Below are 13,725 nucleotides of genomic sequence, written 5' to 3' on the forward strand. Positions count from 1 at the left end.
ATATGAAGACAAATTCTCTTTTAAAATAATTAAGTCTTAATTAATCGTAATTATCGCATGTAATCCCCATCTGGAGATGCCAAACTGATTCCAGCAGCTATTTTAATGAACAGGATTTTTCAAAGATTTAATACTGTGTATCAGTATTTTTCAGTATGTTATTACTTCAGTATTTTTTTTTTTTTTTTTAAATAACGTGATCCTCACGTATTCCCAAGGGATCAGCATGATCCGTCCAGGGAATTTGTTAGTGTTAGTAAATATCCATGCCCGAACCGGGATTCGAACCCAGACCTGCACAGTGAGAAGCTAGTTCCCTAACCACTCGACTGCCAGGCGGAAATTTTTTAACTTAATGATTTAAAAAAATTCTGGTATCCGAGGATTAAATCTCTCATGTATCCTGATACACACACAACAGATCAAAAACATAAGTACTCTATCGGAGAGAGAGAGACTAGAACACAGTGAATAATAAGCGAGCATAAACCCACCATCAAAAACTCTCTCAAGGAAAAAAAAATCACCTCAAGGATACCGGTTCAACGTTGTATTTTCTTATTTCCGAAGCTTTAAAAACGCTAAATAGTTATCCGAAACCTAAGTTTATATCCCCTTGAAGTTAAAAAACTGAGAAAAATATATGAGAAAGACCGCAAAAATTACTAGCAGATAAAACATTTTTGAAACAATATATATTGCAATCTTTTAACCTCATAAAACATCGGGGGGGGGGAATACTAACAGCCCCTTCGGGGAACAAAAAATAAAGCCAAGTTTGCATTGAGCAAATATACAGAAACGGGAGTTCAAACTGGATCAATATAGTTAGGAATGGAAGTTAGATAATAATTTTATCTGCGCCCGAGTGGCGTGGTGGTAAGATGCTCGTCTACCACCGTGAAGGTTGTTGTCAGTGTCCCGGGTTCGAATCCGAGGGAGGATATAGATAAGATATTTTCCCTAACGAGCTTGAGGCGACCACCAATAGACAGCGCCTTCATTTCCAACCCATTTCACTAATGGCAGTAAATTGCAATACAGCGATATGGCCAGAGTCGGTGCTTGGTGAAGTATTAATGTTTGCCAATGCACATCTAGATGCATGATTCACGCAACCAAATTTAATTTTACTCCACCAAATTTCGTTTGAGGAGTGAAAATACTCCTTTAAATTTTAGTTTTTTTTTTTTTAATAGTGTCTCACTGATAAAAGAAACATCCCTCTTTTTACAATATACCCCTTAAAAAATCAAAGATGAGTGAAATTACTCCTCAAAAATGTATTTTCCGATAACCGTGATCCACGATACACGGTCTAGGTAGCACAAGAGAATAAACTAAACCTAGGAGTCTCCTTTCTAAATAGATCTAAATTAAAGTCGCAAGAAACAAAAAACACCCCAGCAAGCAAGCTAAACTATTATAAATGTGTGGGATTAAAAAAAATTTGGGCACTAATATCCGCATGCAATCCTTTTCTCTGGAAATGCCAAACTGGTTCCAGAAGCAATTTCGAACGTCAGAATTTTCAAAAAAGTTGACACGGTATCATGTTTTTTTTTCTTTTTTTAATTAAATCCTGAAAAAAAATCCTGCATCAGAGTCTTAAATTTAAATGGTTCTCCAATGTATCCCGATACAGCAGATCAAAAACAAAAATAGGCCTAATCTATCAGAAAGAGAAAAAAACATTAAAACACGGTGAATAATAAACGAACATAAGCCCACCATTAAAAACTATCTCAGGAAAAAAAATCAGTACACAGTGATACCGGTTCAATAATGTATTGTCTTATTTCGAAGCATTAAAAACGCTGCAGTTTATCCTAAACCTAACTTTACCTCGCCTTTAAGGTGAAAAATTGAGCAAAATGTATGGGAAGGACCGTAAAAATTATTAGCTGATAGACATTTTAAAAACCTCATTGCAATCTTTTAGCTTCATAAAACACCAGGGGGGAAAATACAAACCACCACTCCCGAAGGTTTTTAACAGCTGGCTGATGCGAATATATATTTAGGAAAGAGAAAATTTATCTGCCCTTGCGGGGAATCGAACCCACGTTCTCTCACTTTCCGGGTGAGCGCCCTAGACCAGTAGAGGCCCTACAAAGGCAACAATATCTCAATCTTTCCTTGGAGCTCGTGTGCACTGAACAGGACCGTACATGGACGGTCGGACCTAATTCAGGCCAAAGCACACGATTGCTGACACTGCCACCAGATGGCGACTTATCCGAGGATGATGTCAACGGTCTCGTTCAGTGCACACGAGCTCCAAGGAAAGATCAAGATATTCGTTGCCTTTGTAGTCTAATGTATTCACCCGGGAAGTGAGAGGGAGTGGGTTCGACTCCCCGCAAGGGCAGATGAATTTTCTCTTTCCTAAATATATCTTCGCATCAGCCAGCTCTGAAAAACCTTCGTATGGATAGCGGAGAGCGACATCATCCTCGAACAACCACCCCTTTGAGAAACAAAAAAATAAAGCCAAGTTTGCCTTGAGCAAATATACAGCCACAGGAGTTCAAACTGGACCAATGAAAATTAAATTATATAATGGTTATTTAAGCTAAACCGTCTGAACAACACACAAAAAAATAAACTAAACTTAAGAGTCTTCTTGATTCTTCTATTAACTCATATCTATTAAGAGTTAATAGATATAAATATACTTCCCACCAAATTCATCAATTTTAAAATGTCCGTGGCGAGATATTTTACCACCTCTCATTACACCTACCATCTATTAATAACTTCAGAAAAGGAAAAAAGTTAATTTATCCAAAATTAATTTCATCTGAGCTAAATGAATTTCTCTTCTTAAATCAATCTCAATCCCAAAAATATTATTAAAATATTTTTTCGGACAATATACTATCACTAGAAAAAATGGGCCCTTTTAAAAGGTTAATAGATCTAAATTAAAAGTCGCAAAAGAAAGTGAAAAAAACAAAAAACACACCTCAGCAAGCAAGCAAAACTTTATAAATGGAACTAAAAGAAACAACTTTTTTTTTACATGCTAAATAAACTTTGGACTGTAATATCCTCCAAAATAACTGCAAAAAAATCAGATTGTAATATATATTCGCAGATAATATCCATCTCTGGAAATAAAAAACTGATTCCAGAAGCAATTTTAAACGTCAGGATTTTCGAAGAAGTTAGTACTGTATCCTTTTTTTTTTTCAAATTAAATCATTAAAAATAAAATCCTGCATCAGAGTGTTAAATGGCTCTCCAATGTGGCTGATACAGCAGATCAAGAACAAAAGTGTTCTATCAGAAAGAGAAGAAACCTTAAAACACAGCGAATAATAAACGAGCATAAACCCACCATTAAAAAATATCACAAGAAAAAAAAAAAAAAATCAGTACAAGGATACCAGTTTAACGTTGTATTGTCTTATTTTAGAAGCTTTAAAAACGCTGCAAAGTTATCCGAAACCTAACTTTTATCTCCCCTTCAAGGTGAAAAACTGAGCAAAGTGTATGAGAAGGACCGCAGAAATTACTAGCAGATAACAACATTTTAGAAACAATATATGTATATTGCAATCTTTTAACCTCATAAAACATCGGGAGAAAAAAAAAAAATACAAACAACAACAACATCCCCTTTGAGAAACAAAAAAATTAACCCAAGTTTGCCTTGAGCAAATATACAGACGGGAGTTCAAACTGGACCAATGGAAGTTAGATTATAATGGTATCCACGCTAAACCGTCTAGACAACACACAAGAAAATAAACTAAACTTAAGAGTCTTCTTGCTTAATAGATCTAAATTAAAAAGTCGCAAAAGAAAATGCCAAAACAAAAAAAAAAAACACCCCAGCAAGCAAGCAAAACTTTATAAAATGGGACAAAAAAAGAACTATTTCCAGACTGAAAAAAATTTGGGCCAAAAAAATTCCAGCCAAGGATTGTAACAGCAACAACAGTCGGGCTTTGCCTGCTGCTGAGAATCCCGCGGACATAGACAGACAGACACCCAAGGTCTCAACTGGTTTGTATTTTTGCTTATGCCCCCACCTCGTGTCTGGATCGCGGTTAATTTTTTCATATTATGTGCTTAGGTATCTATTCTCTTATTATTTTTTCCTCTCATTTCTTTTCTACTACCTCTCCTCATTTTTTTTTTTTAATTCTCAATCGTCTAGCCATGTCTGAATTGCTTCCTGCAGCTGCAGAATAATCAGACCCACTTGGTAAAAGAAAATTTAAAAAATAAATAACGAAAAACAGGAGCATTAGATTTTGTTCTTATTTCATCTGGTCTCTGCCTCTTCTCTTCATATGCAAACCATGTTTCTTTATTACACCAAGCTAGTTACGTACAGTAGGCGATAACAAGGCACGACGGGGGTAGCAACGAAAAAGTAACAAAAAACAACAAAAGGGCAAAGAAACGCCAACGGAGTCTCTAACACGTATTTGCATATTATTAGCTATGCACACTAGGGGCCTAAATGGTGACTTTTTTTCTGCAGCAGGAGGTCAGGCATTTGTTTTTATCCAAACGAAAATGTCTGAGAAGAGTAAAAAAATTTGAAAGAAAGTATAGAAAATCGCAGAAGTTACAGAGACCAAGGGGCCCCAAAAAGGAGAAGTATACGAGTCACGACTTCTTTAAGTTAATCATGAAAGGTCACTGAAAGAATTGAGAAACCATCTCAGAAAGCATGACAACTTGCACGAGATGGTTCTCCGAGAAAAGCGTTAAAAACTATCATTTATCGTTATAAACACTGTTGCTACACACCTCTCTATACAATTGGGATCTCTCTTGACACATCGCTGCTCTTCATCTGCAAACTATGTGATTATGGCACATAATACCAGTACTTCCCATAGCTAGCAAGCTGGCTTCAGGGTGTTTCTATTACTCTGGATTAGAAATGACACGTTGATTTTTTTTTTTTTCCGAACTTCGGAAATAGCTGCGAGTTCGAATTCAGAGGTGAACTATATTAATTAAATGGCATTAAAAAAAATCATTCTAAAAGTCCCCCCCACCCCCGGCATTATCTAACGCAATCTTACCAGATGTAATAAATTGAAAAGACAGTCACAAACTGGAAAATACGTATAATCGTATCAAGTTGAGAGCCACTTAAGATGCTATCTTCTCAAGTGCCGAGATGAAGAGCAAAGCAACAACACGAATATAAAAGTGAAAAATTCCTTTTTAATACCCAATAGATTTGCCATTTATAAATGAATCTGAAAATTTTTTCTCAATGAAAGAACTTCTAATTTCTTTCCTTTTGGTAACCACAGTCGAAAATAAATTGTTTACGGTAAGCACTGCACCTTTCTAGGATGAAATTAGAATTTTATGTAATTACTTTTTTGTTAGAAAAATGCTGAATGCTTGTAATCAATTCCGATTTGTTGAAATGAAATTTAGTTGATATCTGAATGTCATACAATGCCCATAAACTTTTTCTTAGAAATTGGTTTTTTTTTTTTTTACAATAACTTAAAAACCACAAGCTTCCTGAAATATGCTTTTAAAAACGCGAATGTCACAAGAATAGGCCAAGGAAAACAGTACTTCAGTTAGAAAATTCTAGCGCGTTCGTTTGCAAAACTTAATATCTGATTATGTGACTAAGATAACTAATATGATACAAATGGAAAATAATATTCATTTATTTTAATAAAAAATATTTTAATAAATAATAATTTTTATAAATAATACATGGCTAACAGAATTTCGTCTCATGTGGGGGAGGGATTGGTTTGCGTTCTTATATGTGCATGTAAACAGCGTACATGAGTCATAGTAACTCACTCTAATTCAAATTAAATCAATCAAAACTAATAAACGTAAACTGCTATAAATGTAATACAAAATTAAACAGCAAAATGAGGTGTGTAATGTGCAAAATCTTTCGCGTGTAAAAGCAATGCACTAATCTACGCTTAGGGTGATGTGATAGAAAAACAAAATTCCAACAACTGTTCGATTAACCGTGATGAAGAAAGTACCTACATTTTTGCATTTAGTTCAATAGATAGTGCTGGTTATTCATGTAAGCATTTTAACAGCTTCGTGTTAATCGTAACAGCATAGTATGAAATCAAAATGACTAGATGTTAGAAAAATAAAAAGTGGTTTTAGACCACTTTCATTTTTTTTTTACTTAGACCACGAAAGGATTCACTGTTCTTCGCACATACAGGGGTGGAAAATGGAAATTTGATTTTTTTTAGCAGCAAAAATGTTGTTTTTGTAGCAGCATTTACAAAATTTTGGCAGCAAATAAGATTACTTTTTACACTGTTTTTAAAAAACAGTGCTATCTCAGCTCAGAAAAAAGGGTGCCCTCTTCCCCCTCCCGAAAGCACAATATATATATACACATAGAGATTTCCCCCAGAAATATATATATATTTTTAAAGCATAACAAATTTTTGAGAGACTTCTTGATATTTATATTTTCACATTCTCTACAATATCAATAAATGAGAGGCTTTTAACAGAGCCATTTTAACACATGGTATTTCAGATTTCAAAAATAATTTGAAAATCAGTGTTTTAGATTTACCTTGTAAACGCTTGGTAATCACTGATTAAAAAAATCACTACAGGAGAGACTTGAAACTCATTAGAAAAGTTTTTTTTTTCCTTGTTTTGGCCGCTGATGCAAGTTTAAGCTGTGCTTTTGTTCTCTTCAGTTTCAAGCATTTCGCTGGGTCATTCTTAGAATATTTATTAGAAATTCTAAGAAATTTAATAGTGATTAAAACTATAGACTTGTTATTTTTAACTCAAACTATAGAATAATGATTAATTAGAAATTTAAGAGAATGATTCTATTTTCACAAAAAATTCGATCTGAGTACACATCTGTTTTCACTCCCTATTTTTTACTTATTTCGCGACTCTTTTCTCATTTCGTCACTTTTCCACGATCGTAGACACCTTGACAGCTTTTGCGTCACAACTCCTGATGGTGAAGACAGATTCATCATTGCTGTTTTTCCAGTGCAATAATACGTTCTTTCGCGAACTTTTCCATTCTGATAAAGGATACACGAATGTTTCGTCAAATACAGCCAGTCAGGGAAAATAGACGCAATTTAAAAAATAATTAACGTAAGGAATGCATAAATCAAAGGTGTCAACTTTTTTCTTAAAAAATAGCTGGAAACACAGTGATTGAAGGGTTTTTTTCCCCATTGTTCTGCGGATGAGCGGCAATCTGCATAGTCTGACCCTATTTTATACGTTGTCGGAAGCCTGAACACCGAATCCTGGGGAGGGGGCCTCAAACTAAGGAGGACAAATGATGTTATCAAAAAGTCAGCTTCTATCGATGCAACTTCAAAGATTTTCAAGGGGAAATTTTGTTTTTGGCACAAGATGATGCAGAATTGAAGAATTTTGGCGCTTTGTAGCAAAATGTAGCAAAAGGCCAGAAATTGTAGCAAAATGTAGCAGACGTCGGAAATTGTAGCAGATTTTCCACCCCTGCACATAGCAATTTATCCGAAAATTCAACTGAATGTTGAAATTGGATTGGATTTGATCTTTTCATAGTCAGATATGAAACCTTTTTGGAGCAGCCTTCATATTTGTGAAAAATTTTACAAATTCCGATTGAATATAATAAAAATTTTTTTGATAAATTGCAAGTTAATGAATTGCAAATTAAACACACACCGCATTGTATATTAAAATGTTTTGAAAAAATCTGAAATTGCTCCAAAATCGATTTAAAAAAAGGAATTTTAAAAAAATTACATGTAATAGATGCACAAGTAATATGTATGCACATATTAGATGCAGAAATTCACCTATCTAGGGCAGTAGTTCCCAAATTGTGGGTCACGTGAATGAACTAGGGGGGTCGCGAGAGATTCTCTAAAATAGAAACGTCCAAAAATAAGTTTTCATTTTTCACAACGTAAATAAAAATGTCTTTTTTGAGCTACTTACCACGTAATAATGCAATTTTATCAAATTCTACTTGTAGTCAATATATCTAATTAATATTTATACAGGATGGCTTAGAAAGAATCATCCAATTTCAAAATTATATTTTTCAAATTAAAAACACAGAACGATAAGTAATATGAAGTGTGTCTACGTTCTTATTTTCTTTATTCAAAAATACAATTGAATTTAATAATAATAATGAACAATATTGTTAATGCTCGATTTCTAAGCAAAGAATCATTCTGAAACTGGATGCATCAAAATTAACGAACATTCACCTCACTACACTTCCCATTTCACAATAAAACAGCACTGAAAACTAAATATTGAAAAAAAAATTCATTTCCTTCATCACTGATTACGCAAATTGGAACCGGGAGAAAAAGGCGTTCTGAGAAATGCTTTCGAGACAGTGCAATCACTAACAAAAACCGGGGCATATGGTCACCATACATGTAAGGGGAGGTCGCCGATGAATTTCCTGTCAGAAGAGGATCGCGGTTCAAAAAGTTTGGGAACCACTGATCTAATGTACGTACAATAACCTACAAAATTGAGCTTGAATCCTTTTTTTTTTTTGGTTCAAATCAGAACGGGCACGAAAAGGATTCGCTTTCTTTGAATCAAAGTTGATTCAGGTAACAGAGTAGTGATTGTGAAAAAAAAGCGATTATAAGTTCAAACAGCACTAATGAGCAGTGGAACAGTTTTATTGAGAAACCACAAAAACTAAATGATATTAGCGCCGATGAAATTATGATTAACCTGTATTTACGATTCTTTGATGAGAAAAAAAGCCACCTCGCATTACCGTCATCCATTTGGAAACAGACAAATTCGGCGAGAAAGCATAATTCCTATTTTACGATCAATTCAGCTAAAAACAATTTTTCGAAATAAAGAAACGGTGACTTCTTAGAATTTACAGCAATTTAGCAATTTTTTAAAAACACTTCGTGAAAAGAAATTTGCCTTCAAGTCATCTAATTCGAAGCAAAAAGAATCATTTGACATTTTTGTCGCACCACGGTCATTTTCTGCACACGAGGGCTAATTAGACCGAGACCTACAATTTATTGCCGATTCCGAACGGCAGGCTTGTTTCTTATACTCATCGAGAGGTTGGTACGCTAACCCCTCGATGGGGGCCCCCTGCGGTAGCAATTTTTTGCTGCGGTCAAGTCGCCGCTTTTGTTGTATCCAGCAAAAAGAATCGGGTCGACACAATAACGGTTATGAATCATAACAAAAAATATTTTAGAACTGATAAAAGAAAGCCACATTCAAAATATTGAGGGAGAAATATGTTGGATGTGTGGTGTGTACTAGCAGATTTGATAGAGCCCCTCTTTATTCATCATTTACTAAATCGGATGGTAAGCATCTTCACACGTGTATAAATACCACTTCAATTTCAAATAATATATAACAGTATTTTTATTCTATTTTCTCACAGCTAAAGACGGAAATAAATAATATTCAATCCAAATATACAGCAAAGTTGAATTTCTAAATGGTCATCCATGTCTCAGCTAAGCACATCGAAAAATCCAGAAATAAACGCATTCTAGAAAAATATAACAAAATAAGATAAAAACTTTGGGTTATAGCAAAGGCTTTTTTTTGTTTTGTTTTTTTAATATTCTTAGCACAGGGCCGTAACAGGGATTTTCTCCGCCCCAACAACTTGAAAATTCGATAATTTTGTAACAGTGTTCTCTATTCCCACCTAAAACGGCCGCCCCCTAAATTTTTCCGCCCGGGGCAGTTGCCAACAACCTCCCTTCTAGTTCCGGCCCTGTTCTTAGTATAATACGAGATCACAGATTAAACCAATGCAGTGGAATCATTAAATTAATCACCAACACGTCACGAAGTGAATTTGGTTTCATCACATATAGGAATCATCAGCCGTGGAATTTTTGGAAGTGAATAACATATTCTCGTAAATAAAATGTTTTACAAAAGCATTTCTCAATCATGAGTACATGCGATCGATCACAAATTCACCTTTTTTCTATCGATAGTAATGTTTTTTCGATGTTGAAAGATCGATCTTTGTGCGATATAAGGATTCCGGCTCATATTTTTCACATAATCCACGATACATAAAAAACAACTTAAATGTTTGGAAATTTAGAATTTTCTGGGACTATTACGATCGAAGATTATATGAGTGAAAAAAATTCACCATCGAATTTAAGGGGATGACCTTTTCATTTCGTCCACTATTGCCTGTGGACGAATATTTACAGGTTATTCTTACACATTCATATATTTCTGAACTATAATCATTTATTAAATTTTAAAAAAATCCAAAAAGCAAAGAAACGGGAAACATTAGGTATCATGCGAGCAACGTTTTTCCAAAAAAAGGAAACTGAGAAAACATGCGAGTTTCACGCTGGTGAAACAAGTGTTATACCAAGCCCAACCATAAATTAAAAGTGTTTGGAAATCAATATGTGTGAAAATATGAAACATAATCAAAGAAGTTCGTACTGTGGAATGAAATTATTTATTTTTCTATTTTTATCAATTTTTTACAGACTAATTAATCTTAAAAACAATTATTACTTGTTAGTTTTCTTTTTTTCTAACAAATTTAGAAAACTCCGATATTCGATACATTGCAAACTTAATACTACAAAAACTGTAATCAATGTATAAGAAATAGAAAATGCATGACATAATGACAAATAATGTTAACTTTTGAGAAGTTGTTTTTTTTTTTTCAAAGGGGCAGAGAGAAAATGGCAAAAGAAAATTTTACCTATATGTCTGGAGTTCCTAATTTTTAAAAAATTATAATAATTACAATCCCTTCAGCTGAAATGAGTAGAGTTCCTCACGAGAGGTATGAGAAATTTTAGGGTTTTCAAACAAGAGTGTTATACCAGGCCCAAAACCATAAATTAAAAGTGTTTGGAAATCAATGTGTGTGAACAGAAAAAGTCAAGTTCAGAATTGCTCCATTTTTCCAATACAAACGAACTTTTTACAATTTTACAAACACAAAGCTAAGGCTACAACACGCAAATTACCCAACAAGGCTGAAATTTAAATAAAAAGCCCACACCAAAGGAACAAAAAAAAAATTAAATATCATAATAGTTTAAGATTTCATAAGAAATTAAGTAACTGGAAATTAACATACATCATTACAGTAAAAACTCTGTCCCGTATCTCATGGCAAAAATACTATCTCGAAATTTCCGGTGAATCATCAATATGATTTATATAAAAACGTGTTTTTTTTATTATTTCGAATGCCTTTGATTTAGAAATATTGTAAGATTTAAAAAAATAAGAACTGGTCGTGAAATATGTTCAAATATTTTGTAACGATGCGTAAGCCTTTTTCAAATGCCTGGCAAAACATTCATGTCCTCTATCTACCTTAGGTACGATGAAACAAATTTTTATAAGACTTTTTCCCTCACGGTTTTTACAAGTTAAAACCTCAGAAAAGGGCATCCAAAACCAGCATTACAAAAAAAACTCCAGCAATGCATTTTTAAAACAGATTACTCTAAGAATTAAATGTCATTAGTTGATTAAACCCGAAAAATCAATAATAAAACATCGTAATAATGCATTTTTGGCAAAAAAATCTTTTTCTCAAAACTTGATATTTTCAATATCGTTTCAATAAATGCACGAGTTCTAATTTATCTACAGCAGCAGCGACATTCAGAAGGATAGGCCATAATTCCTAGAAATTTCTACATGAAAATCTAGAAGGGGCGAATAGCCCCAAAGCAGAATGTGCCGAAATCTGCGACGTACGTCGCAGAACAATTTGGAAGAATTTTAAGAAAAAGTGCAAAAAACACTATTACATGTATGGGGATTTTTACCGCAGAACATTTCCAGTCAGCCGAGGGCTCGTCGTAGAACAGTAATAAACATTCTGCTTTGGGGGCGAATAGATTCCAAGTTCTCTTAAATGTTACTTAAAAACGTTCACTCCAGTTACAAACAAATTTTCACCTGCCACTGTGCCATGAGTTAGAAATCATCTACCTTGAGGGTAAATTCTCAGAAACTAGCAGTCATGAAAATTCGAAACATACTATTTTCATTTTTTTAATTACGCAAAAAAAAAATGCTTTCAAAAAGAAGTACCGCGCATCGCCATATTTAATAGACTTCATTTTGTGACGTAAGTGCAATAATAAAGCTAAATTGGCTGTTTTTACAATAGAAAGGTATAGCAAAGTCAAAAAGGAGCTTGTGATCACCAACATACCCCACAGATGGCGCCATCAATTCATTAATCGTAACTACGATAAAATGAATATTTGTAAGAATTACAGAAAATGAGGGATTTTTTTTTATTGATGAACTTGAATTCTAGTTATGTTCTAAAATATTTTAACACAAACTCCCATGGAGTGGGGGGAACTCTGAATACTGTCGTAACGGAAATGGGAGTGGGAATTCCCAGATTCAGTGGCGTATTTACAGAGGGAGCTAAAAGCGGGCTATAGTCCAGGGCGGCAAATTTCAGTAATTTACGGCAAATAACAAATTAGAATGGAAGAAAGGCGGAAAATAAGGAATATAGCCCGCAGGTGGCAAATTCATAAATCCGCCTCAATCAAAATGCTTTTCCAGTCTTCCGTAACAAAATCCATTCCAATATTGAGAAATTTCTCCTTTTCAGTGATAATTATTTTTAACATAATCCACAGTAAACTTTTGCGATGGAACACAGCTTATAACCAATCTGTGTAATCAAAGTCTATTGGAACACAAAAATCAGAAAGCTTCAAACAAAAGCTCACGCGAACTAACTGCGATTGAAGAGTGGATCTTAATCTTAAATAGAAACATAACGAATAGAACAAATCTCCATAAAATACACATTTTTTTTCCCCCTTCGTTGTATTGGAAGTTCGAACATTTGGGAAACATTCAAGAAAGAGGAGAGGGTGTCTAGTTAGCTTACAGGCCAAGAAGTGCGAAGTGCAAAGTACCAGATGATGTATGCTTTTGATGGTGTCGTAGCACTCATGCCGAAATCTATTCGCAACAATGACATGCAAAAAATGCAGCAAAACGCCCAAGAAAAAGGATGTGCCATATATGAGATGCTCCTCGTGCATTATCGCATACTTTCAAGCTTTTTATGGACGTTTACTGTTGACATTGGTGCCAGATAGCGCAAAAAAAAAAAGTGGGAAGAATATTTCCCACTGCCGCAAAATTTCTTAAAAACTAGGGCCGCTGATGAATCGGGGCAGTTTACAAATAACAGGCAAAATGCCCAACGAGGTGGCTGAAAAAAAAGATGCCCATTAACAAATATGGATGTCATATTTAAAAAAAAAACAGCAACCCAATTAAAATGCAATTACAAACAATATATATACATGATAAAATATTATACAATGCCCATAAAGAATACTTATGGTTGTCTTATTCTAAGTAGGGATAGCTTTCTCGATTTACCCCAATATGTTTATAGTATTTCTTCTTTAATGTGTCTTAGAATTTACTACCTCCGTGGGTAAGCTATTCCATTTATTAAAAACCCGCCTGCTCCCCCCTAGTTGCGGCCCTGCCATTAAGCCAGCGCAGCAACAAGAAACGAAAATTTTGTCACAAGGGCCAGTGTCTATTTGGAGAGCCCCGCTCCCCGTAATTTTGAAGGGGCGAAAACTGTAAACTCAGTGCCTATCCTGATCCAGCCCCGGGGCACGAGGAACCCCTCCCCTAGTTGCAGCTTCGGAGTAAACTCAGTATTTTGAATTCCACGGACCA

General features: G+C 34.5%; 1 protein-coding gene across 2 annotated transcripts in view; it reads right to left on the reverse strand.

Annotated features, from left to right (window-relative positions):
• The window catches only part of Rpn3 (regulatory particle non-ATPase 3), a 116,242-nt gene that overhangs the window by 59,943 nt on the left and 42,574 nt on the right, over positions 1–13,725 (reverse strand). Inside the window, exon 12 of one of the 2 annotated variants that reach the window (XM_089246173.1) lies at positions 9,376–9,523. The exons of the other annotated variant lie outside the window; for it this stretch is intronic. Coding sequence (XP_089102299.1) covers positions 9,485–9,523 — 39 coding nt within the window. The 3' untranslated portion in view covers positions 9,376–9,484. Of the gene's footprint in view, positions 1–9,375; positions 9,524–13,725 lie in introns of those variants that run through there. 2 annotated transcript variants of the gene reach the window in all.

This window comes from Pholcus phalangioides, unplaced genomic scaffold, assembly GCF_987345545.1.
Source record: "Pholcus phalangioides strain wild (caught in Gottingen) unplaced genomic scaffold, Ppha-v1.0 ptg000017l_1, whole genome shotgun sequence".
Classification (NCBI taxonomy): domain Eukaryota; kingdom Metazoa; phylum Arthropoda; class Arachnida; order Araneae; family Pholcidae; genus Pholcus; species Pholcus phalangioides.